This window comes from Rhagoletis zephyria, unplaced genomic scaffold (genome assembly GCF_001687245.7).
Source record: "Rhagoletis zephyria isolate East Lansing unplaced genomic scaffold, Rhagoletis_zephyria_1.1 Rzeph_scaffold_00163, whole genome shotgun sequence".
Lineage (NCBI taxonomy): Eukaryota > Metazoa > Arthropoda > Insecta > Diptera > Tephritidae > Rhagoletis > Rhagoletis zephyria.
The window spans coordinates 201,252-222,754 of record NW_016157247.1 but is presented as its reverse complement, the minus strand read 5'-3'; the positions used below and the strand labels follow the sequence as shown (position 1 = coordinate 222,754).

The 21,503-nt window shown below is 41.8% G+C and overlaps 3 protein-coding genes across 4 annotated transcripts; all 3 read left to right on the top strand.

Annotated features, from left to right (window-relative positions):
* Positions 1 to 1,542: 1,542 nt before the first annotated feature.
* LOC108355362 (uncharacterized) lies at positions 1,543 to 2,593 on the top strand. Its single transcript, XM_017606527.1, has 2 exons — positions 1,543 to 1,855; positions 1,923 to 2,593. The coding sequence occupies exons 1-2, from the start codon at positions 1,543 to 1,545 to the stop codon at positions 2,591 to 2,593; spliced, it is 984 nt and encodes a 327-aa protein (XP_017462016.1).
* A 7,484-nt stretch (positions 2,594 to 10,077) lies between these two features.
* Polr2B (RNA polymerase II subunit RpII140) lies at positions 10,078 to 14,353 on the top strand. The gene is made up of 7 exons (XM_017606618.1): positions 10,078 to 10,267; positions 10,330 to 10,553; positions 10,669 to 11,590; positions 11,647 to 12,669; positions 12,736 to 13,187; positions 13,244 to 13,565; positions 13,628 to 14,353. Exons 1-7 carry the CDS (start codon positions 10,249 to 10,251, stop codon positions 14,194 to 14,196), a joined length of 3,531 nt encoding a protein of 1,176 aa, XP_017462107.1. The 5' UTR covers positions 10,078 to 10,248; the 3' UTR covers positions 14,197 to 14,353.
* Positions 14,354 to 15,027: 674 nt separating this feature from the next.
* On the top strand, positions 15,028 to 20,209 carry Nct (Nicastrin). 2 transcript variants are annotated; one of them, XM_017606608.1, is made up of 7 exons: positions 15,028 to 15,232; positions 15,515 to 15,613; positions 15,692 to 16,411; positions 16,494 to 17,301; positions 17,374 to 17,585; positions 17,738 to 17,948; positions 19,581 to 20,209. In XM_017606608.1, exons 1-7 carry the CDS (start codon positions 15,163 to 15,165, stop codon positions 19,600 to 19,602), a joined length of 2,142 nt encoding a protein of 713 aa, XP_017462097.1. In that variant the 5' UTR covers positions 15,028 to 15,162; the 3' UTR covers positions 19,603 to 20,209. The 2 variants fall into 2 exon arrangements, with proteins under 2 accessions (XP_017462097.1, XP_017462090.1); XM_017606601.1 differs by lacking the exon at positions 19,581 to 20,209 and adding an exon at positions 18,736 to 19,225 and having other exon boundaries at positions 15,029 to 15,232.
* The last annotated feature ends 1,294 nt before the right edge of the window (positions 20,210 to 21,503 follow it).

The window sequence follows — 21,503 nt, the reverse complement described above, 5'->3', positions numbered from 1 at the left end:
GACATGGCAACCTGCCACTATGCCAAGGACACATTGCCGTGGTATAATGCAAATAACATAAATTTTGTACCTCACGACTGCAATCCACCCAATAGCCCAGAGCCACGTCCTATTGGGGAATATTGGTCAATTGTCAAAGGTATCTTGAAGAAAACAGGTGAACGAGTGAAAATTATTGAAGAGTGCAAAACAAAGTAGTTGTGCGCATCGCGTAATGTCGATGATGCAGTCGTGCAGAACATGATGGCGCGTGTGCGATGAAAATACCGATCACTTGCATATGGGGCAAATAATAACTAATATTTTAACATTTTAATAACATCTAAACTTCCAAGTTATATAATACAAAAAAAAATAATTTCAAAGCCTTCTAGTTTGTTTCTGGTAGTAATTTCTAAGTGTCGCAGTTTTGGTGTGTTCACCCTTTAAAGTTATTTCATATAAAATAAGTTTAAGAAAAGAACTTCTTTTTTGTTATATTTCCTAAGAGCATCAATTTTAAAAGTGTTTTCCTGAAAGGCGGTTAAAAGGTTTTTTTATTTGATTATTTATTTTGACGCAACAACCGTTATGTATAGACGGGCTTGCTCATATAGCTGTGGAAATATAGTGCGCATATCTTCCCATTCCTCTAATGGGTTGCTTTTCAAAGAAGATGCTATAGCATAATTAGCACTGTGGCCAACTTGGTGCTTTTCGCACTAAATTTAGTGCTTTTCTTTATTCAAAACGCAAAAGTTTTTGAGTTTGGTGCTTGGTACGTTTTTTGGTGCTATTGTTTTTAGTTTGAAGACACCAAGCCTGTGAATCTAAAAAGAAAAAAAGCAATCTTAAAATTAACAAAAATCATGGCACACTGACAATCATTAGCGAGCATATGTTTGCCAACAAATTTTTGACACAAAAGGGATTTATCCCACTATGCGCTCAAATAAGGCACATTAAAAGGGGAAATCAAATTTCGATTTGTTTCAGGTGTCAAGCAGTCGGATAGAAAAGTTCCTTATGTTCCTTTAGTTGACGAGATCATGAGAGACTGCAGTGTATATTTAAACTAACACATAGTTCATTAAAGTTTCTTTTTTTGTTTTTGCTATCGTTTGATAGGAATTGTAGAAAAAATTATGCAAAACGAAGATAAATTTAATATATAAACAGTCAGTAACCTCCGCTGGGCAGGCACCTTGTCGTTGGTGCGGGGGCTTAGCCAAATCGTCTACCGGTCCTCCTCTGGATTAGGGTAACGCGAATGCTCTCGTAGCATCCGCGCTACCCTGACTCAGCTTAGGGCCGCTGGCGGATGGTGACCAACAACTGCCACCTCCTAATCCAAGGTGTGACGCGACACCGTGCCCATTGGACGGTTTGCAGCCAGGAGGGAAACCGGCTGCATTAGAACGGCGCATCTCGACACCGGGCCGCCTCGAGGAATAACGGTGGCCTTACCGCGACTAGGGGCGCTGGCGCGGCGGACGACGAGATCCCCCTATTACCAATAGACTGCTACGTCTGGCGAGTCAGACACGCGGTCGTACGAACAAGATGAATACAACTAAAGAAAATCAATACAAAAACAACAACAAAAAACAAAAAGAAGAAAATGACACAAATACAACCAAAGAGGCTACCAAGGAGCAAAAGAAAGAAAAGAAAGCCACTAACACTAAGCCTAAATTCAGCACCCAAGAGGTTCGGAGGAAGAACTTCCTAAATAGTCTCTCCGATGCTGAGGCAGCTCTATTTATAGAGCATGCAAAAGATGACGAGGAACCCAGCACAAGCTCAGGCGTCTACCATGCTCTCAGCGGGATAGGTCCCGCAGCCGTAGCTTCACGGCATCTCGTGACTCTACGAGGCAAGAGAAAGAACGCCACCGGGATAGGCGGGCAAACCACCCACACTCCCGCCTCTGGGGCAACCAGGCGCCCTAGATGACCGCCGGCGACTTGGCCTCAGTGGGGCAGCCTCGAAACGGTATGTGAGGTACCTGCAAAAAGGTAAGACACCCGAGGTGGCTAGGGAACTGGCCCTTGCCATACCGTCCTCAGGGCAGAATAAAGCGACCGCACCCGCGAGCGAGCGGAAGGGCGGGCATCAGTACAACAAGCAAGAGTACTCTCGCAAACAGACCACACCCGCCGACAGGCGCACGGGTGGGCACAACAGTGATAAAGGTAGGGACGCACTCGCTGATAAGCGGGGTAAGGGACACCACCAAGACAGGCGTATCGGCGAGACCGCACCCGCTGGAAAGCGGAAGAGTGGGCATGATCGCAGAGACGTTAAGAATAGCGACGAAGGTAAGAAGGAAAGGGGGTCTGACGAGAGCGCACCCGCTGCAAAGCGGAAGAGCGGGCATTTAACACCCCAGACTCCCAATCCGAAGAATCAACGGGAGCAGCCACCACCTCAGGAATCGGGACCCAAGGGTAGGCACTGGGAACCAACGTCGTCGCGGGGTGGGGGAGGGCAGACGCCTAGCTACTCGGATGCTGTTAGGGGCATCAGGGTGGCGGTACTGCCTAGAGACTACCTTGCGGAGGCGCTGAGTCCCGAGGAGTTGACTACCCTACAGGACGCTATAACGGATTAGGTATTCAAGGGGTGGCGCCCACTGCTGGCGTTCTGCGGAGTATACTTCCGTCGCGGCATGTTGCTAGTGGACTGTAAAGACGAGGGCACGGCAAAATGGCTAGAGGAGGCTGCACCGAAACTAAAAAGCTGGATGGGGGCCGTATTGTGTGTCAAACGTGGCGATGACATATCGTAATGCACAATATGTCCATCTTCCTGCCGAGAAGTGCTGACAAATCGTCAGATTATGCGTTTGGGTTGCTGAGGGCGCTAAACGTAGGGCTCAACACCCCTGCGTGGCGTGTTATTTCGAGCGTCATAGAGGACAACGGTCTACGTCTTAATGTAGGCATCGACGAAGATTCGTACTGTAGCGCCAGAAGGGCCGGATTCAAGCTGAACTACAGATTCAGCTTTGTCACAATGCGGCGCTGGCGACAGAAGTCAGCGGGCGAGAAGGAGGGGGGCGAAGAGGGGACCAAGGTAGGTGGTAATCCCCCTGCTCCAACGGAGACAGGCAGCGCGTCGGCCCATCAGCCTACACCTCAAACCCAACCTTCGAGCCCAGGAGGCACCGGTGAGCAGAGCTGGGCGGCTCTCATGCAGGGGCAAGTCCACTCTACACAGGAGCTGCTGGAGGGTCTAGATATGAGGCGGCTCGAACTCGACGGTAGAAGCGAGGGCGATCTACAGCTCTCGGACCTCGACGAGCAATGATGAGGCACCCACCGCCCTTGAAAGTAGCCCAGATCAATCTGCATCATGCGATTGCAGCCTCGGCTGTAATTGCAAGCAGGTTTTCGACGGACGATCTGAGTATATTACTTATTCAGGAGCCGGGGACTTACAGAGGCCAGGTAAGGGGCCTCGAAGGGGTAAGAAATAAGGTAATATGGGACCTCTCTGCTGAGAGCCCCAGAGCATGTGTAGTGCTTAAGAACAATATTGATTATTTTTGCATTACAGAGTTCCTAACACAAGATCTAGTGGTAGTGCAGGTGACGCTTAGGGTGGACGGAAGACCCAAGGACCTAGTCTTCGCTGCCGCTTATTTCCCAGGGGACACCAACAACATACCCCCTGTAGAGGTACAAAGACTGGTGACGCACTGCAGAAAGGCCCGACTTCCACTAATCCTCGGCGCTGATGCGAATGCTCACCACATTGAGTGGGGAAGTTCCGACACTAACAGAAGGGGTGAGTCGTTACTAAAATATATATTGAGTGAAGATCTGAGTATAACTAATGTGGGACATAGCCCGACATTCATCACTAGAGTAAGGCAGGAGGTCCTTGATCTGACACTCAGCAACAATATGGGTAACGATCTGGTCAGACAATGGAGGGTGTCCACGGAGCCTTCCATATCTGACCATAGAATTATCCAATTCGTGCTGGGAGCGGAGGTCAAGGCCTACGCTCCGATGAGGAACCCCAGAAACGCCAACTGGGACAAATATAGAGAGCTTTTAGCTTTGAACCTACCGGGTTTCGAGAGGGAACATTTCGCTAGAAAATAAGGTTAACAGGCTAACGAACATTATGACCGACGCCTTTGACTACAGCTGCCCCGAGACCAAACCAAACCTGGCATCCAAAAACGCGTGGTGGTCAAGGGAGCTCTCAGCGCTCCGGAAAGTGCGCTGACTCTTCAACAAGGCCAAGCGCACGGGAGGCTGGGATGAGTATGCAGCTAAGCTAACGATCTACAGCAAAGAGATTAGGAAGGCGAAGAGAACCAGCTTTAGAACATTCTGTGAAGGTATTTCGAATACCTTTCGAATACAAGGTTCTAGCTAGAGGAACGGTGGAAACGGAACTTGCACTTAAACGCAGTGACGGCACCTACACTTGAAGCCTGGAAGAGAGAGCTATCACTCTGCTTGAGGCACACTTCCCGGAGGCCACTCCCATTGATCTGGAGCCAGAGGTTGGGCGGACCAGGCCGCGACCATCTGACTGGAAACTGGCCAGAAGTTTATTCACCCAGAATTCAGTCGGAAGGGCGCTGGGCTCGTTCGAGCGATTCCCCCCTTCTATGGAGCCTGGTAGTGGATGAACTCCTTCAACGTTTCTCTGACAATGGTATCCGCGGCCAGGGCTATGCGGACGATATAGTAATCATTGCTAGAGGAAGTTTGAGAGCACCCTCTGCGACATCGTTCAAAGAGGCCTAAGATTAACAAGGGAATGGTGTGCCAAGTTAGGGCTGAGTATAAACCCAGCAAAAACCGCCATCGTTCCCTTCACTAGGAAAAGGGCCCTACCGGGCATGAGGGACATTACCTTGGATGGGGTCCTGGCCAATGTCGCCAGCGAAGTGAAGTACCTAGGACTAATCCTGGACACCAAACTTCTATGGAAGAAACATGTGGATGAGGCCACATCCAAGGCTACGAAAGCATTATTGGTGTGTAAGCGTCTGTCGGGAAAATCCTGGGGTTGCAGCCCCAGGATCCTAAGATGGCTCTACACCATGATAGTACAGCCAATAGTGACATATGGGGCAGTGGCCTGGGTTTCAAGAACTACTCTGGCTACTGGGAGACAATCGCTCACTAAGCTACAACGACTGGCATATGTATGCATAACGGGAGCGATGCGCACGTGTCCGACGACAGCGCTAGAAGTGGTCCTTGAAGTCGAGCCCCTGTACATAACTATAGAACTGGCGGCCAAAAGAACTCTGCTCAATTTCACTAGAGAGGGTCATGGAAGAGGTAAGTCTACGCCATCTACTTGTGTGCGGAGACCATCATTAATAGAGGATACCGTAATTAGAGGATTGTAATTCTTAGTGACAGTCAGGCGGCATTCAAGGCTCTGTTATCCTTCGAAATTAAATCGTTTCTAGTCCTTGAGTGCATAGAGAGGCTCAACTCCCTTGGTAGGCACAACAACGTCAAACTGGCGTGGGTGCCTGGCCATATGGGAATGGAGGGGAATGAAGCGGCGGACTATCTCGCTAGAGAAGCGGCAGCCATTACTTCAATTAGCCCTGAGCCCTTCCTGGGAGTGGGTTCCAACACTATTACGGAAAAGCTCAGGGAGGAGAGGTACAATATGAGGGACTCGAACTGGCAGAGTTCGGTAGGTATGCGACAGGCAAAAAGCCTGCTAGGAGGGTACAACAAGGTTAGATTCAAAAGCNATCATTGCTAGAGGAAGTTTGAGAGCACCCTCTGCGACATCGTTCAAAGAGGCCTAAGATTAACAAGGGAATGGTGTGCCAAGTTAGGGCTGAGTATAAACCCAGCAAAAACCGCCATCGTTCCCTTCACTAGGAAAAGGGCCCTACCGGGCATGAGGGACATTACCTTGGATGGGGTCCTGGCCAATGTCGCCAGCGAAGTGAAGTACCTAGGACTAATCCTGGACACCAAACTTCTATGGAAGAAACATGTGGATGAGGCCACATCCAAGGCTACGAAAGCATTATTGGTGTGTAAGCGTCTGTCGGGAAAATCCTGGGGTTGCAGCCCCAGGATCCTAAGATGGCTCTACACCATGATAGTACAGCCAATAGTGACATATGGGGCAGTGGCCTGGGTTTCAAGAACTACTCTGGCTACTGGGAGACAATCGCTCACTAAGCTACAACGACTGGCATATGTATGCATAACGGGAGCGATGCGCACGTGTCCGACGACAGCGCTAGAAGTGGTCCTTGAAGTCGAGCCCCTGTACATAACTATAGAACTGGCGGCCAAAAGAACTCTGCTCAATTTCACTAGAGAGGGTCATGGAAGAGGTAAGTCTACGCCATCTACTTGTGTGCGGAGACCATCATTAATAGAGGATACCGTAATTAGAGGATTGTAATTCTTAGTGACAGTCAGGCGGCATTCAAGGCTCTGTTATCCTTCGAAATTAAATCGTTTCTAGTCCTTGAGTGCATAGAGAGGCTCAACTCCCTTGGTAGGCACAACAACGTCAAACTGGCGTGGGTGCCTGGCCATATGGGAATGGAGGGGAATGAAGCGGCGGACTATCTCGCTAGAGAAGCGGCAGCCATTACTTCAATTAGCCCTGAGCCCTTCCTGGGAGTGGGTTCCAACACTATTACGGAAAAGCTCAGGGAGGAGAGGTACAATATGAGGGACTCGAACTGGCAGAGTTCGGTAGGTATGCGACAGGCAAAAAGCCTGCTAGGAGGGTACAACAAGGTTAGATTCAAAAGCTTAATTAGCCTCCCAAAGGAGAGGCTGAGAATATTAACAGGTTTTCTTACAGGACACTGCAGACTGGGAGGGCATAGGTATAAACTGGGGTTACGACCGAATGACCTTTGCCGGTTCTGCGACGTCTCCAGTGAAACGCAACTCCACATCCTCATTGAGTGTGATGCAGTCAGCAGAAGACGTGAGAGGAGTTTGGGCTCCATGTGGCCACAGTTAGAGCACATTCACTCCTTATACCCAAAGAAGCTTTGGGACTTCCTGGAGGATGTTGGCTTGGAGAAAGTATTGTGAAGAGTGGAGGGCACAATAGATCATTAGGTCGCAGTGCATACCTCATAAATTATCTATCTAACAGTCAGGAAAAACTTTATAAATTATTCTTGAATCCAAGCCAGGCGGCAACGCTGGGCACAGATGCAAATCAGAAAAAAAGAACAAGAATTTTTTCGTCGCTTGGACGAAAATTTTGCATTATAGANATATGGGGCAGTGGCCTGGGTTTCAAGAACTACTCTGGCTACTGGGAGACAATCGCTCACTAAGCTACAACGACTGGCATATGTATGCATAACGGGAGCGATGCGCACGTGTCCGACGACAGCGCTAGAAGTGGTCCTTGAAGTCGAGCCCCTGTACATAACTATAGAACTGGCGGCCAAAAGAACTCTGCTCAATTTCACTAGAGAGGGTCATGGAAGAGGTAAGTCTACGCCATCTACTTGTGTGCGGAGACCATCATTAATAGAGGATACCGTAATTAGAGGATTGTAATTCTTAGTGACAGTCAGGCGGCATTCAAGGCTCTGTTATCCTTCGAAATTAAATCGTTTCTAGTCCTTGAGTGCATAGAGAGGCTCAACTCCCTTGGTAGGCACAACAACGTCAAACTGGCGTGGGTGCCTGGCCATATGGGAATGGAGGGGAATGAAGCGGCGGACTATCTCGCTAGAGAAGCGGCAGCCATTACTTCAATTAGCCCTGAGCCCTTCCTGGGAGTGGGTTCCAACACTATTACGGAAAAGCTCAGGGAGGAGAGGTACAATATGAGGGACTCGAACTGGCAGAGTTCGGTAGGTATGCGACAGGCAAAAAGCCTGCTAGGAGGGTACAACAAGGTTAGATTCAAAAGCTTAATTAGCCTCCCAAAGGAGAGGCTGAGAATATTAACAGGTTTTCTTACAGGACACTGCAGACTGGGAGGGCATAGGTATAAACTGGGGTTACGACCGAATGACCTTTGCCGGTTCTGCGACGTCTCCAGTGAAACGCAACTCCACATCCTCATTGAGTGTGATGCAGTCAGCAGAAGACGTGAGAGGAGTTTGGGCTCCATGTGGCCACAGTTAGAGCACATTCACTCCTTATACCCAAAGAAGCTTTGGGACTTCCTGGAGGATGTTGGCTTGGAGAAAGTATTGTGAAGAGTGGAGGGCACAATAGATCATTAGGTCGCAGTGCATACCTCATAAATTATCTATCTAACAGTCAGGAAAAACTTTATAAATTATTCTTGAATCCAAGCCAGGCGGCAACGCTGGGCACAGATGCAAATCAGAAAAAAAGAACAAGAATTTTTTCGTCGCTTGGACGAAAATTTTGCATTATAGATAGTGATAGAACTTTTTATAAAAGTATCGATACTAGTACTCATATAGAATACTCTAAAAAAGAATCGATGCCAGTACTCATATTTGCAAAAAAGTATCGATAATACTCGTACTTCCAAGTATTCTCAAAGCAAACGCAAAAAGTAAACAAAAAAACAGAATGCTTTGCTTTTTTCACCTCTTCCTATTTGTAAATTGAATAGTCACTGCTCTTAATAGTTGTAATCTGATATAACGGAGTTTTTGGAATAAACTTCCGATAAATTAGTTTTACATACGTAAACTAAATGTTTATAACAAAAAGCTTATTTCCAAGTTTTTAAAATATTTTATAATTGTTCGACGCATACATGTATTTAAAAATAACTTTTATTTGAAAATAAAATGCAAATGTAGAAAACTGGGGGGAGATTCTGTAACCAGTTACCGACAATTTTCGAAACGCTATCGCACTTTTTGACGCAAAAACATTTATATCATGCGTCAAAAAGTGCGATAGCGATCCGAAAATTTTCGCTAACTGGTTACAGAATCTCGCTCCTGGACTATGAATACGCGCCCTTAACTCTTCGATACTTTTCGGCATTCACGATATTTACTTAGTACTTGTGAAAAAGTATCGAGTTCTCGATATTACTCAGTACTCATGAGAAGTATCGATATTCTGTACTTGGTCCTCTTATCGTTCTATCACTAATTATAGAAAACAGAAAAAATTCGACCGTCGAGCAAGAAACATTGATTTTTATTAATTTAAATCAGCATCCCTACATAAATATTTTTATGCATATAAAGTCCTTTAAATAAATACTCCGATAAAAATTTGGTGCTTTTTNATTTGCATATTTCGATAAAATTTTTGATTTATGTCTATTGAAAACATATCCCACACGTTCTTCAAAAGGGACACAACTAAAAAAAATATAAATTAGATAGATTTTTTTGCATGAATCAATTCCAATTAATGCAAATAAATAATAGCGTTTACATTTTTTGTGCTTGGGATACGTTTAATATTTTAGTGTTTTCTAAGAATTGTTTTTATATTTTGAAACAACTTTTTTTCTTTGTATATTTTCTTCAATATCAGAGCTATTTGCCCCTACCATTAGTATTGCCCGCTAATGTTTACAGCGCGAAGAATAATAGAGTTACTCAGTGTCTTTAAATCGCGTTAAAACGTCTGTACTGAATATTCATCCACTTCAACCTTCCACTCGAACAATTGGCCGTGTAAACGTTGCAAACCCTCAACTTTGGTGAAACAATTGGAGCGTGTATACTTTGCATTACGTCGACTTTGGCGCCTTCTCGCGGTTTTCGCTGGCAATTAAGTTGCCAAAAGCACAGGGCGATTCATATGAGGCATAAAAATAGAGGAAACAATTTTGGAGCAAAATTTAGCTTGGTATCGGGTTTCGATACGAGTACTTTTTTTTCGATACCTACTCAGTACTTGGTTCAAAAGTATCGATGCTAAAATTACTTGGTATCGAACGAAAAGTATCGAGTATGTACTTGTATTTACTCGTATCGTTTCATCCCTATACAGACTGCGTTTAAGTACACGTTCTGCGTTCTCGACTAATTTCAGCTCAGTGCTCTTTATAATGCAAAACTTTTTTTCGATACCTACTTTGATCGCAGTAAAAAATATCGAATACAAAAATACTTGGGAAATTAAGAAAATACTTGGGTATACTTGTATCGATTCATCGCTATAAAAAGTCATCTTGCATATTGACATTTCTCTAGTACCGCTTATGGTGCTACTGTTTGTGGCATATTTTTCTGGTTTTTGTGAAATTTTATAAAAATCTAACATTAAAAGTTACATGAAGTAATACATCTGCACAAGTTGCTTTGAGTGTTTTCCAACAAACAAAATGATGTACGACGATGATGGTAAGTGATTGGATATACAGATATATTTTCATTCGAACACCACTTACCACTTTTCCTTATAGAAATGTATGAGGAAGAAAATGCGGAGGAAATCTCCCATGAGTTGTGGCAAGAGGCCTGTTGGATTGTTATTAACGCATATTTTGACGAAAAGGGTTTGGTGCGTCAGCAATTGGACAGTTTTGATGAATTTATTCAAATGTCTGTGCAGCGCATTGTAGAGGATTCACCCGCAATAGATTTGCAAGCTGAAGCACAGCATACCTCTGGTGAAATTGAAACACCCGTGAGTACTATATACGCATGGTTCATGCTATATACATATGTACATACGTACAATAAATGTACGTACATTGGAATGAATATAATTTTTAACCAAGTTTTCCTTTCGCAAAAAATAGCCTCGTTTCTTACTAAAATTCGAACAAATCTACTTATCCAAGCCCACACATTGGGAAAAGGATGGTTCTCCAAGTCCTATGATGCCTAATGAAGCACGTTTACGCAATCTCACATACTCTGCCCCACTGTATGTGGATATAACAAAAACAAAGATAGTTGAAGGTGCCGACCCAGTTGAAACACAACATCAGAAAACATTCATTGGAAAGATTCCTATTATGCTGCGTTCGACATATTGTCTGCTATCTCAGCTCACAGATCGTGATTTGACAGAGTTGAATGAATGCCCATTAGATCCAGGCGGCTACTTTATCATTAACGGCTCCGAAAAAGTGTTAATTGCTCAGGAAAAAATGGCAACCAATACTGTTTATGTATTCAGCATGAAGGATGGTAAATATGCATTCAAATCTGAAATTCGTTCTTGTCTTGAGCACAGCTCCAGACCAACGTCAACGTTGTGGGTAAATATGATGGCACGTGGCTCACAAAACATAAAAAAATCAGCAATCGGTCAGCGCATAATCGCTATATTACCGTACATAAAGCAAGAAATTCCAATCATGATTGTGTTTCGAGCATTGGGTTTCGTAGCTGATCGTGATATTTTGGAGCATATAATATACGATTTTGACGATCCTGAAATGATGGAAATGGTGAAACCGTCACTTGACGAAGCTTTCGTCGTGCAAGAGCAAAACGTGGCACTTAATTTTATTGGTTCGCGGGGTGCACGACCAGGTGTAACGAAAGACAAACGTATTAAGTATGCGAAAGAAATTTTACAAAAGGAAATGCTGCCCCACGTAGGAGTTTCCGATTTCTGTGAAACTAAAAAAGCATACTTTTTGGGCTATATGGTGCATCGTCTGCTATTAGCTTCACTGGGTCGTCGAGAACTTGATGATCGCGATCACTATGGTGAGTAGATGAATAAATTGCTTATTAATTTCGTATATCAAATTTATATAATCTAGGTAATAAACGTTTGGACCTTGCTGGTCCCCTATTGGCTTTCCTATTCCGTGGCCTCTTTAAAAATCTCATGAAAGAAGTACGAATGTACACACAAAAATTTATTGATCGTGGAAAGGACTTCAACTTGGAATTGGCCATCAAAACCAATATCATCACCGACGGCTTACGTTACTCATTGGCTACTGGCAATTGGGGTGACCAGAAAAAGGCACATCAAGCTCGTGCTGGCGTTTCTCAGGTGTTGAATCGCCTAACATTCGCATCCACATTGTCACATTTAAGACGCGTGAATTCACCCATTGGTCGCGATGGTAAACTAGCCAAGCCGCGTCAGTTACACAATACATTGTGGGGCATGTTGTGCCCTGCCGAAACACCCGAGGGAGCCGCTGTCGGCCTGGTAAAGAATTTGGCTCTTATGGCGTACATATCTGTGGGTTCCCAACCCTCTCCTATTCTAGAGTTCTTGGAGGAATGGTCTATGGAAAATCTCGAAGAAATTGCACCCTCAGCTATCGCCGATGCAACGAAAATTTTCGTCAACGGTTGCTGGGTCGGCATACATCGTGATCCAGAACAGTTAATGGCAACTCTTCGCAAATTGCGACGTCAGATGGATATTATTGTTTCTGAGGTATCAATGATTCGTGATATTCGCGATCGTGAAATAAGAATCTACACGGATGCTGGACGGATTTGTCGTCCGTTATTAATTGTGGAAAATGGTTCGCTGTTATTGAAGAAAACTCATGTCGACATGTTAAAGGAGCGTGATTACAATAACTACAGTTGGCAAGTTTTGGTTGCTTCGGGTGTAGTTGAGTATATTGATACCCTGGAAGAGGAAACTGTGATGATTGCTATGTCTCCCTACGATTTGAAGCAAGACAAAGATTATGCCTACTGTACGACCTACACGCACTGCGAAATTCACCCGGCCATGATTTTGGGTGTATGCGCATCTATTATTCCATTTCCTGATCACAACCAGAGTCCACGTAATACTTATCAAAGCGCTATGGGTATAATTGCTAATTATGTCAATATTTAAACAAATATTATTACATAACGCCTTTTTGTCTTAACAGGTAAACAAGCCATGGGTGTTTACATTACCAATTTTCATGTTCGGATGGACACTTTGGCGCACGTACTCTATTATCCAATGAAGCCATTGGTCACCACGCGCTCCATGGAATATCTGCGTTTCAGAGAACTACCAGCTGGCATCAATTCAATAGTAGCTATTTTATGTTACACTGGTTACAACCAAGAAGATTCTGTCATCTTGAATGCTTCAGCTGTAGAGCGTGGATTCTTCCGCTCGGTTTTCTACCGTTCATATAAGGACTCTGAAAACAAGCGCATAGGTGACCAGGAAGAAAATTTCGAAAAACCCAATCGTCAGACTTGTCAAGGCATGCGTAATGCTCATTATGACAAGTTAGATGATGATGGTATTATCGCGCCAGGTATTCGTGTTTCAGGAGATGATGTCGTCATAGGCAAAACGATTACTTTGCCGGAAAATGACGATGAAGTAAACAAGTTTAAATGCTGCTTGACTATTTCATACTTTATACTCTTATTTTTCAGCTCGATGGCACTACAAAGCGCTTTACTAAAAGGGATGCGTCCACCTTCCTACGTAATTCCGAAACTGGTATTGTCGATCAGGTGATGTTAACACTTAATAGTGAGGGCTATAAGTTCTGTAAGATTCGTGTTCGTTCGGTGCGCATACCACAAATTGGTGATAAGTTTGCCTCACGTCACGGTCAAAAGGGTACTTGTGGTATCCAGTATCGTCAAGAAGACATGGCATTTACATGTGAGGGACTGGCACCCGATATTATTATTAACCCTCACGCTATTCCATCTCGTATGACAATTGGCCATTTAATCGAATGTCTACAAGGTATATACATATTTTATATACAATTGGTTAGGGGTTGTTGATTTTTTCGCACTATTTTATAGGCAAACTTGGTTCAAATAAGGGCGAAATAGGTGATGCTACACCTTTCAACGATGCTGTCAACGTACAAAAAATTTCCACTTTCCTACAAGAGTACGGCTATCATCTGCGTGGAAATGAAGTCATGTACAATGGTCATACTGGCCGTAAAATCAATGCCCAAGTATTTTTAGGACCTACTTATTACCAACGTCTTAAGCACATGGTGGACGACAAGATCCACTCTCGTGCCCGTGGTCCCGTACAGATTTTAGTACGTCAACCTATGGAGGGTAGGGCGCGTGATGGTGGTCTACGTTTCGGTGAGATGGAACGTGATTGTCAGATATCTCACGGTGCCGCCCAATTTCTACGTGAGCGTCTTTTCGAAGTCTCCGATCCATATCGCGTACATGTTTGCAACTTCTGTGGACTTATCGCTATAGCTAATTTGCGCAATAATACGTTTGAGTGCAAAGGTTGCAAAAATAAAACACAAATATCACAGGTTCGTTTGCCCTACGCTGCCAAGCTGTTGTTCCAGGAGCTAATGTCGATGAACATCGCACCACGGCTGATGGTTGTCCAGTAGGCACGAAAGAAGAAAGCGTCAATCATTTCATATTTGTGTGCGTCAATAAATAGGCACTGTGCTAGTTTTAGTTCGCTCTTAACAATTTTATAGTACTACATCTATTAAATAAAGTAAATAAACCTTTAAATAGTTGTTGCAGATGAATTCCTAATATTAAGATTGTTTATACTTAAAAAAGTATATTTGATCGCGATACGGAGACCACATCAATCTGGGTGGCGAAGAACAGTTAAAAAAATAAAATCATATTTCACTTAAATTGTTTTCGTGAATTTGGATGTAAGTAAAGTCGACTCTTATGTTAGTTGCAGCTTTTTGCCATAGTTTTAGTAGAATATCTGCCAAAAAAGCTACAACTAATTTTATAATCGACTTTACTTCGACTCTGAATATACCCCTATGTTTTTTGTCAGTACATCCATTATGATGTGAATTTGTTAAAAAAAAAAAACGAATACAGCTAGAAAGTGATTTGTTGCATTAGAAACAGTTTGGAATCCCACATCGCACAATATAAGAATCGCTGTAAAAATCAATTTTTTCGACTCATATTACCCTATTAACTTTCCTCGTCTCATTTGATAAAAAGACGAACGTAAATCTGTTGGTAGATCTTAGTATGAATAACAAGCGAAACTGCAAAATGTTAGGCAAGTATCGAAGTCCTAGTTTCGGGCTTAATCAAGGATACGAAGATACATATTTGTAACTATTCATTTAGTTTTTTTATTTACATATTTGGGGTTTTTTATATTTTAATTTGTTTCGCCCATGCAGGGTTAACGCAGTTCTAGCTGTGATAGCACTCAACGTACACTTGAGCATTGTATCGCATACTGAACACACCCCACATCATTCATCTCAAAAGACAACAGCAGTCAGCTGCACCAAATGGAATAGTATTCTTCAATTTGTGCGAAAATATTCGATTTTGTTACGATTTTAGGCAGATTAAAGTGGGAAATGTGGTATTTATTAAAATCTGGCACATTTTTGCTAGTTCTCAAAGTGATCGGCTTAAATCTCGTGCTCGGTAAGTTGTCTACGCCACGTCAAGTACAGACATTGGTATCATGCACTAGGCGGCGAAATTAATACCCATTTTGACGTAAATTTGGTGGTCTAGACATCTAGCGAAAAATACATATCTTATTTTAACGTTATTTGTAAAGATTTAGGGATATTAATTGGTTGAATAGTGCATTTCTAACGGTTTGAGTTGGCAGCTGCAATAGATTGTTATCAATGACTCACAAGTAATCGTTTATTTTCATTTCCTTTTTTTGCATACTTTGCACCACGCAACACTTGCCAGCCGCCGAAAGTCAGCGATTACACGACCTAATATATACTCCCATAAGTGGCGCCGGCTGCTTCAGGCGTCTCAATGGCACACATCAGACAGGCTGCTCATGTAAGTATCCGCCCACCTACATTTGTATGATTTCACCTGCAAGTTTTGAATCAACTTTCCTGATATTCTTTTCAATAGCGGGGCAATCTGGTTCCGTTGGTGCACTGCACCTCATACAAGTTGTAGAAGACTTTGAGTTCTTACTGCGTAACCCACCTGCGCCACCATATGCGCCTATGATACCACCTCATCTATTCACACGTCAAAATATGTTACGTTTGAAAAATGCAGGCCCACAAAATATATCTGTAGTTTTGCTCATCAACGAAGTCGATAAAATGACACAGTTTTCACATGAACTTACGTGTCCAAATCGGTACAGTGGCTTATTGCTGAACGGCAGCAAAGAAACTGCCACATGCGATACACGAAATGTGGAGAATTCATGGAATCCTTGGGGTACCGGACTACTTCATGAAGACTTTCCCTTTCCCATATATTACATAGCCGACGAAGAGGAGGTCTATAAACTGAAATCTTGCTTTGCCAAATTTAATAACTTTGATTATGATGGACATGCTACACGCAGCCTTTGCTCTGTGGAGGTCAAAACTTTTATGGTGGGAGCGGTTAGTTCGGAAGTGTGCATGCGCCGTTCGAATTTCATCAACAACCTATCGCGCACTGTATATTGCGATCCGTTGGAGGGCAATAATGTTTACGGTACCCTTTATCCGCGTAAATACTCAGAAAATACCGCAGCAGGGGAAAGTAGGGGAGTACGCAAAGTCGATCCAAATGAAAAGTTTATTGTAATCAGTTGCCGGATGGATACGACGTCAATGTTTGACGGCCTAGGTGAGTAATACATAATTGAATTCCCTAAGAACCCTAACACGCTTTAATATATCTTTTCTTAAAAAAAAATATCATCCTGCAGGTCTCGGTGCCATGGATTCGCTAACAGGCTATGTTACGCTAATGAGTTTAGCTGCTACCTTAAAGCAGTACCTGCCCAGTAGCTATTCGGACTTAACCAAAAAAATCAACATACTTTTTCTCATATTCAATGGCGAATCGTATGACTACATCGGCTCGCAGCGCATCGTCTTTGATATGGAAAATTTAGATTTCCCTACACGATCGACACATACATCACCCATCTCATTTGAGAATATTGATTTATTGATCGATATTGGGACATTAGATGATATGTCGACAATAAACGTGCATACATTAACTGCAACCGAAAGTGCGAAATCATTTGCCATGGTGTTGAATTCGCAGGGCCAAAAATTCAATACACAATTTGAGCTAAGTATAGGCAGCAATTTGCCGCCAACTTCAGCACAATCATTCTTACGCAAAAAGCCAGCGTTTCCTGCATTGATTTTAAACTCGAAACCCACGAACAGATACTATCACTCCATCTATGACAATGCGGCAAACTTAAACTTCACCTTTGGCAACTATACTGAACAAGACTATACTAAACTTATGTCAACAGATGAAGCATTAAATTATTTCACTGCCGATTCGGTACAAATTAAGATACGTAACGTGTCCACGAGTATAGCCTTGACACTGACGCAAATGCTCTTAGGTCAAGAGTATACAGCCTCGCGATACGCAAGTCCCATATTAGTTGATGAACTGCTTCATTGTTTTCTACAATCAGCTGATTGTCGGCTATTCGAAAACGCTTCGCCTGTAAATGGTCTTCCTGGGCTGCCAATTCCACCAACTCGGTGATTATATTTACAAAGATTATATATAAATCCATTTAATTAAACGTGTTTTTACTAACAAATAACTTGCAGCTATATCAGCGTTGCATCTAATACACAAGAAACCCCCGGTTGGACATATCGCCTGTTTGGGTTACTGCTGTCTTCCGTAGAAGCTAATATTACCCGTGCAGATTGTGTACCATTACCACTGCTATGGATAAACGGCCAGAAAGATGAAGGCGAATGTCGACGCACGACTCATAACTATAGCCACGCTCTAAGTCCAGCATTCTCAATCGATAGTAAGTTGGCATTTGTTTTAGCTGCGGTAACCTTAGTAGATTTCACTTGCATTTTTAATATTTAATAAAATTTCTTTGTTAATTTGTTTTACTTGATTTCATATCCCATAATAATAATAATTGTAATAATACGACTTTTTATTCTTCTTTAGATTATGACTGGAAATCTGGTGAATACTCAACCTGGACTGAGTCGACATGGATGTCTTTCAGCGCTCGCATATTCTTACGGCCATCCAGAGTACATGAAATCGTCACACTCTCTATAGGCATTGTTGTGCTGATAATTTCCTTTTGTTTGGTTTACATCATTAGCAGTCGCTCAGATGTGCTTTTCGAAGGCGCAACGAGAAGTTCCGATGCGTAAGTAGTATTAGCCTTGCTTAGCGGGAATTGCAGCTCATATGGCACGTTTAAAGCGCATACTCATGCATACACATTTTGAAGTTTGTATTTATGTATCATCATTGGATATACATACATATCGTCGCTTAAAGTATAAAAACGCGTATCGTCATTCTGCAAAACCGCTTTGCTGCCAAAAATTGGATTTACTCACTCAAGCTCTTGGCTCAATCCTTATTCATTCCTTCTGAAATATACTAGTAACAAATGCAATTGCTTTATAAAAAAGAGAACTATTTTGAAATATGAGTGTTTTAACTCTAGAAAAGAATTTATGCAACCTCACATACGCGGTTTTGCATTTTGTTGATGCGCGGTTTTGTACTTTAAACGGCGATATGTATGTATATATGATGAAAATATTGTCGAAATTTGCAATCCCGATGCACTACATATAATTATGTTTTTGATTAACATACATATTAATGTTAATCGAAGAATCAATCATTTGAATATTCGTCTAATGTTTTCAAGATTCGACCATATTTTATTTCCGGGTTCCGTTATGTAATCATAATATGCATTTATGTTTAATATTAGCTAATTTAATATAATTATTTGCATGCATGTTGTAAAGATAGGCATGGAAAATTGTTTATGCAGAAACATATCTATGTTTACTAAATCGTTGTCATCAAAACTGGCATGCATTGTATGTATACATATATTCATTAGTACAAACTCGCAAACCATTATAAAAACTTATTATGTAAATCGAAAGATAATTTTTGTTGCCTTCTTCTAGGTTAACGGCTCCGACTGCTTGTTAATAATAATACAAACAAAGCAATACCTTGTAAACATAAGTTAATGGACCGTCTCTCTAATTTAAATATTTATTGGACATGCCAAAACATGCAATATACACTCAACAAAGCGACAAAAAATGTATTCTCTACTCATCGATATGTTTGTGATCATCAAGTACACCAAAACATCTCCCACTGTCAGTCCCAATGCACAAGTATTCTGTTCGTTTTAACTAACTGTTAAAAACATGTCATCATCAGCATACACAGAAGCACTCGTTAATTGGTAACATATTAAACGTACATACATATATGTATGTATACCATATTTGTATGCATATGCTCGATAAAAGCGAATGCATACAAAGACGAACACTCCTGTTGCCGTACGTATTACACTTAAAGACTGCTGCCAAGTTGTTACATTTTTATCAAAATAAAAACCACAATACCGTAAAAAATGTAGGAAATAGAGTTAAAAAAAAAGATTTATGGCAATAAATGCAAAGTAAAAACTATGCTTTCCTTGAATTTTATACATAAGCCATTTAAAAGCGTATTTTACTATGTAATGTGGCATTGTGTGCATTGTGAGCTAATTCTATTTTTAGTACAGGCGTTTCGAAGTAATATAAAATTAGATATTTATACTAAATTTATAAATTCCAATAACACGCACTTTGTGTACGTCAACTCATTGCAGACCAATCATTCAATATGTTTAGTAATTTCATTGTTTTTTAACATAAGCGCACTGATGCATACTAAAACACACTATAAAAGACAAACTGATATTCCTTTTCATTACTAATTACAACTTTGTATTACTTAATGTTTCCAGATATTCGTATAGTGCACTATAGTTAATAATATGTGCGACCCAGCAAATTGCAGTACATACATATTGGCACATAAGTGTGCATTATTTTTTTAAATTGAAAATTATAAAGCCAATAAATTAAAGCGATATTCTTGTTAAGCTACGTTCAACTATTTACTAGGTATTTTCTCTTTTTAAAACCTAAATTGTAAATTTACTTATTTGGCCTTTTATTATCTACACTAAGTCGAAATTGTATAACATTATTTGTATATACATTTAAGACCAATAAATATTACTTATGTATGTATAGATGCTTTATTAATAATTTTATTTTATTTCAGGAAATGATCTAAAACTGCTAGTTCATACATAAACACTTACAAAAACGGCACACATAAATTCATATCATTTTAGTTAGCCAAATGAATTACAAATGTGTTCGTTAACTTTTCTTTAAAATGCAATAATGCATATGTGTTTTTAATATGAACAATAACATTGTACACAGGCAAGAACGATTATATATAATAAAGTGAGATGAAATCGTTTAACGAAAATAACAAACATTTATATAAATGAAGATTTTATTTTTTTGTCAATCAAGGCAAAAGTTCAGCTGCAGGAACAAGTTAGTTAGCATAAGGCGTGTAAAACGTGAAATATTGGTTTTCATTGGTAGTTATTTAATATGTGTGACTGTACCCTTATGTGTATGAAATATTAATTATTACTTTACATAATATAGAATGACCTAACTCGTTATATTTTGTCAAAACCTAACTTTTTAAAAAATTCCGAAAACCTATAAAAATAAAAATGTTAGCATTTTAAATTTTTCTAACAAGTTTTTTATTTCTACATTAAATAAGGTCTGAATCCCTATAAATATTCGGACTCATTTTAGAGTCAGAAAAGTCTCAGAATTCTGAGTTGTGACCCTCATTATGAGCTCAAGAAAGAGTCTGAAAAGAGCATATTCTTTCTGTTTCTTAAAAACAAATACTATTTATAATTCTGATTATTAATAAACTTTTACTTCTACTTGAACTTTGTTTCTTTTGTTCAACACAGAATTTATGACCCCAAAAGAATCCGTTATGAGTCAGTCTGGTTGACTGGTCTCAGAATCATATATATGACGAAAGAAAGACTCATTTTAGACTCACAAATTCTGAGCATTCAGAAAATGATTTAAATGGATATTTCTACAAACATACCGTCATCTGAGTGGAAAATCGACCTATCTCGGCAGCCAGTTCGAAAACGCCCTACCTCAGAAAACTTTTCAAGAACACCCTACTTCAGAATTTGATTGAAGAACGCCTGAAAAGTTTTCTGAGACAGGGCGTTATGTTGTTGTTGTTGTAGCGGCTACAACAACCCCGCCCAGATCGGTTGGTATCTCAGTCGTTGTCGTCAAGTTCCACTAACGGCAACCCTAGGAAGCGTGCAGCTTCTGTGGGATCTGTCCACAGGGACAAGGGCGTTAGGGGTGTCGGGGTTTCCGGGCATGCGAAGAGATGGTGCGAGTCATGTGGGGTCTCTCCGCATGCCGGACATTCGTTCGGCACATCCTCATTCAACCTACTCAAGTAGGAGTTTAACCTGCTGCAGTAGCCGGAGCGAAGTTGAGCGAGTGTAGTGCGTGTCTCCCGAGGCAGATGAAGCTCTGTCTCGTCTATGTCCGGGGGTGGTATGCCTAGAACGGCATTCACAGGTCTAGAGTCTACATAACTCGAGACTGAGTCCCTGTGAATGCCGTTCAGGGCCTGTCTGTACGCTGTCGGGTCCAGAGGTTGCTTAATGAACCTCTGGACTTCGTCCGTCAGTTCATATAGATGCCTCCTGACGTGCCTAGGCGAGGGCTCCTCTGCAAGCAGCTGTCTGCTTGGGTGGCCACTTCTGTGGCTCCCTATCAGGAACTGCTTGCAGAGCATTATA

Coding starts and splice junctions, on each gene's coding strand:
- LOC108355362 (XM_017606527.1), top strand. CDS start 1,543: ATGAATACAACTAAAGAAAATCAATACAAAAACAACAACAAAAAACAA. Junction 1,856..1,922: donor GCATCTCGTGACTCTACGAG/GCAAGAGAAAGA, acceptor TGGGGCAACCAG/GCGCCCTAGATGACCGCCGG.
- Polr2B (XM_017606618.1), top strand. Junction 10,554..10,668: donor CTGGTGAAATTGAAACACCC/GTGAGTACTATA, acceptor CGCAAAAAATAG/CCTCGTTTCTTACTAAAATT. Junction 12,670..12,735: donor TACTTATCAAAGCGCTATGG/GTATAATTGCTA, acceptor TTGTCTTAACAG/GTAAACAAGCCATGGGTGTT.
- Nct (XM_017606601.1), top strand. CDS start 15,163: ATGTGGTATTTATTAAAATCTGGCACATTTTTGCTAGTTCTCAAAGTG. Junction 15,233..15,514: donor CGGCTTAAATCTCGTGCTCG/GTAAGTTGTCTA, acceptor AACACTTGCCAG/CCGCCGAAAGTCAGCGATTA. Junction 15,614..15,691: donor ACATCAGACAGGCTGCTCAT/GTAAGTATCCGC, acceptor TCTTTTCAATAG/CGGGGCAATCTGGTTCCGTT.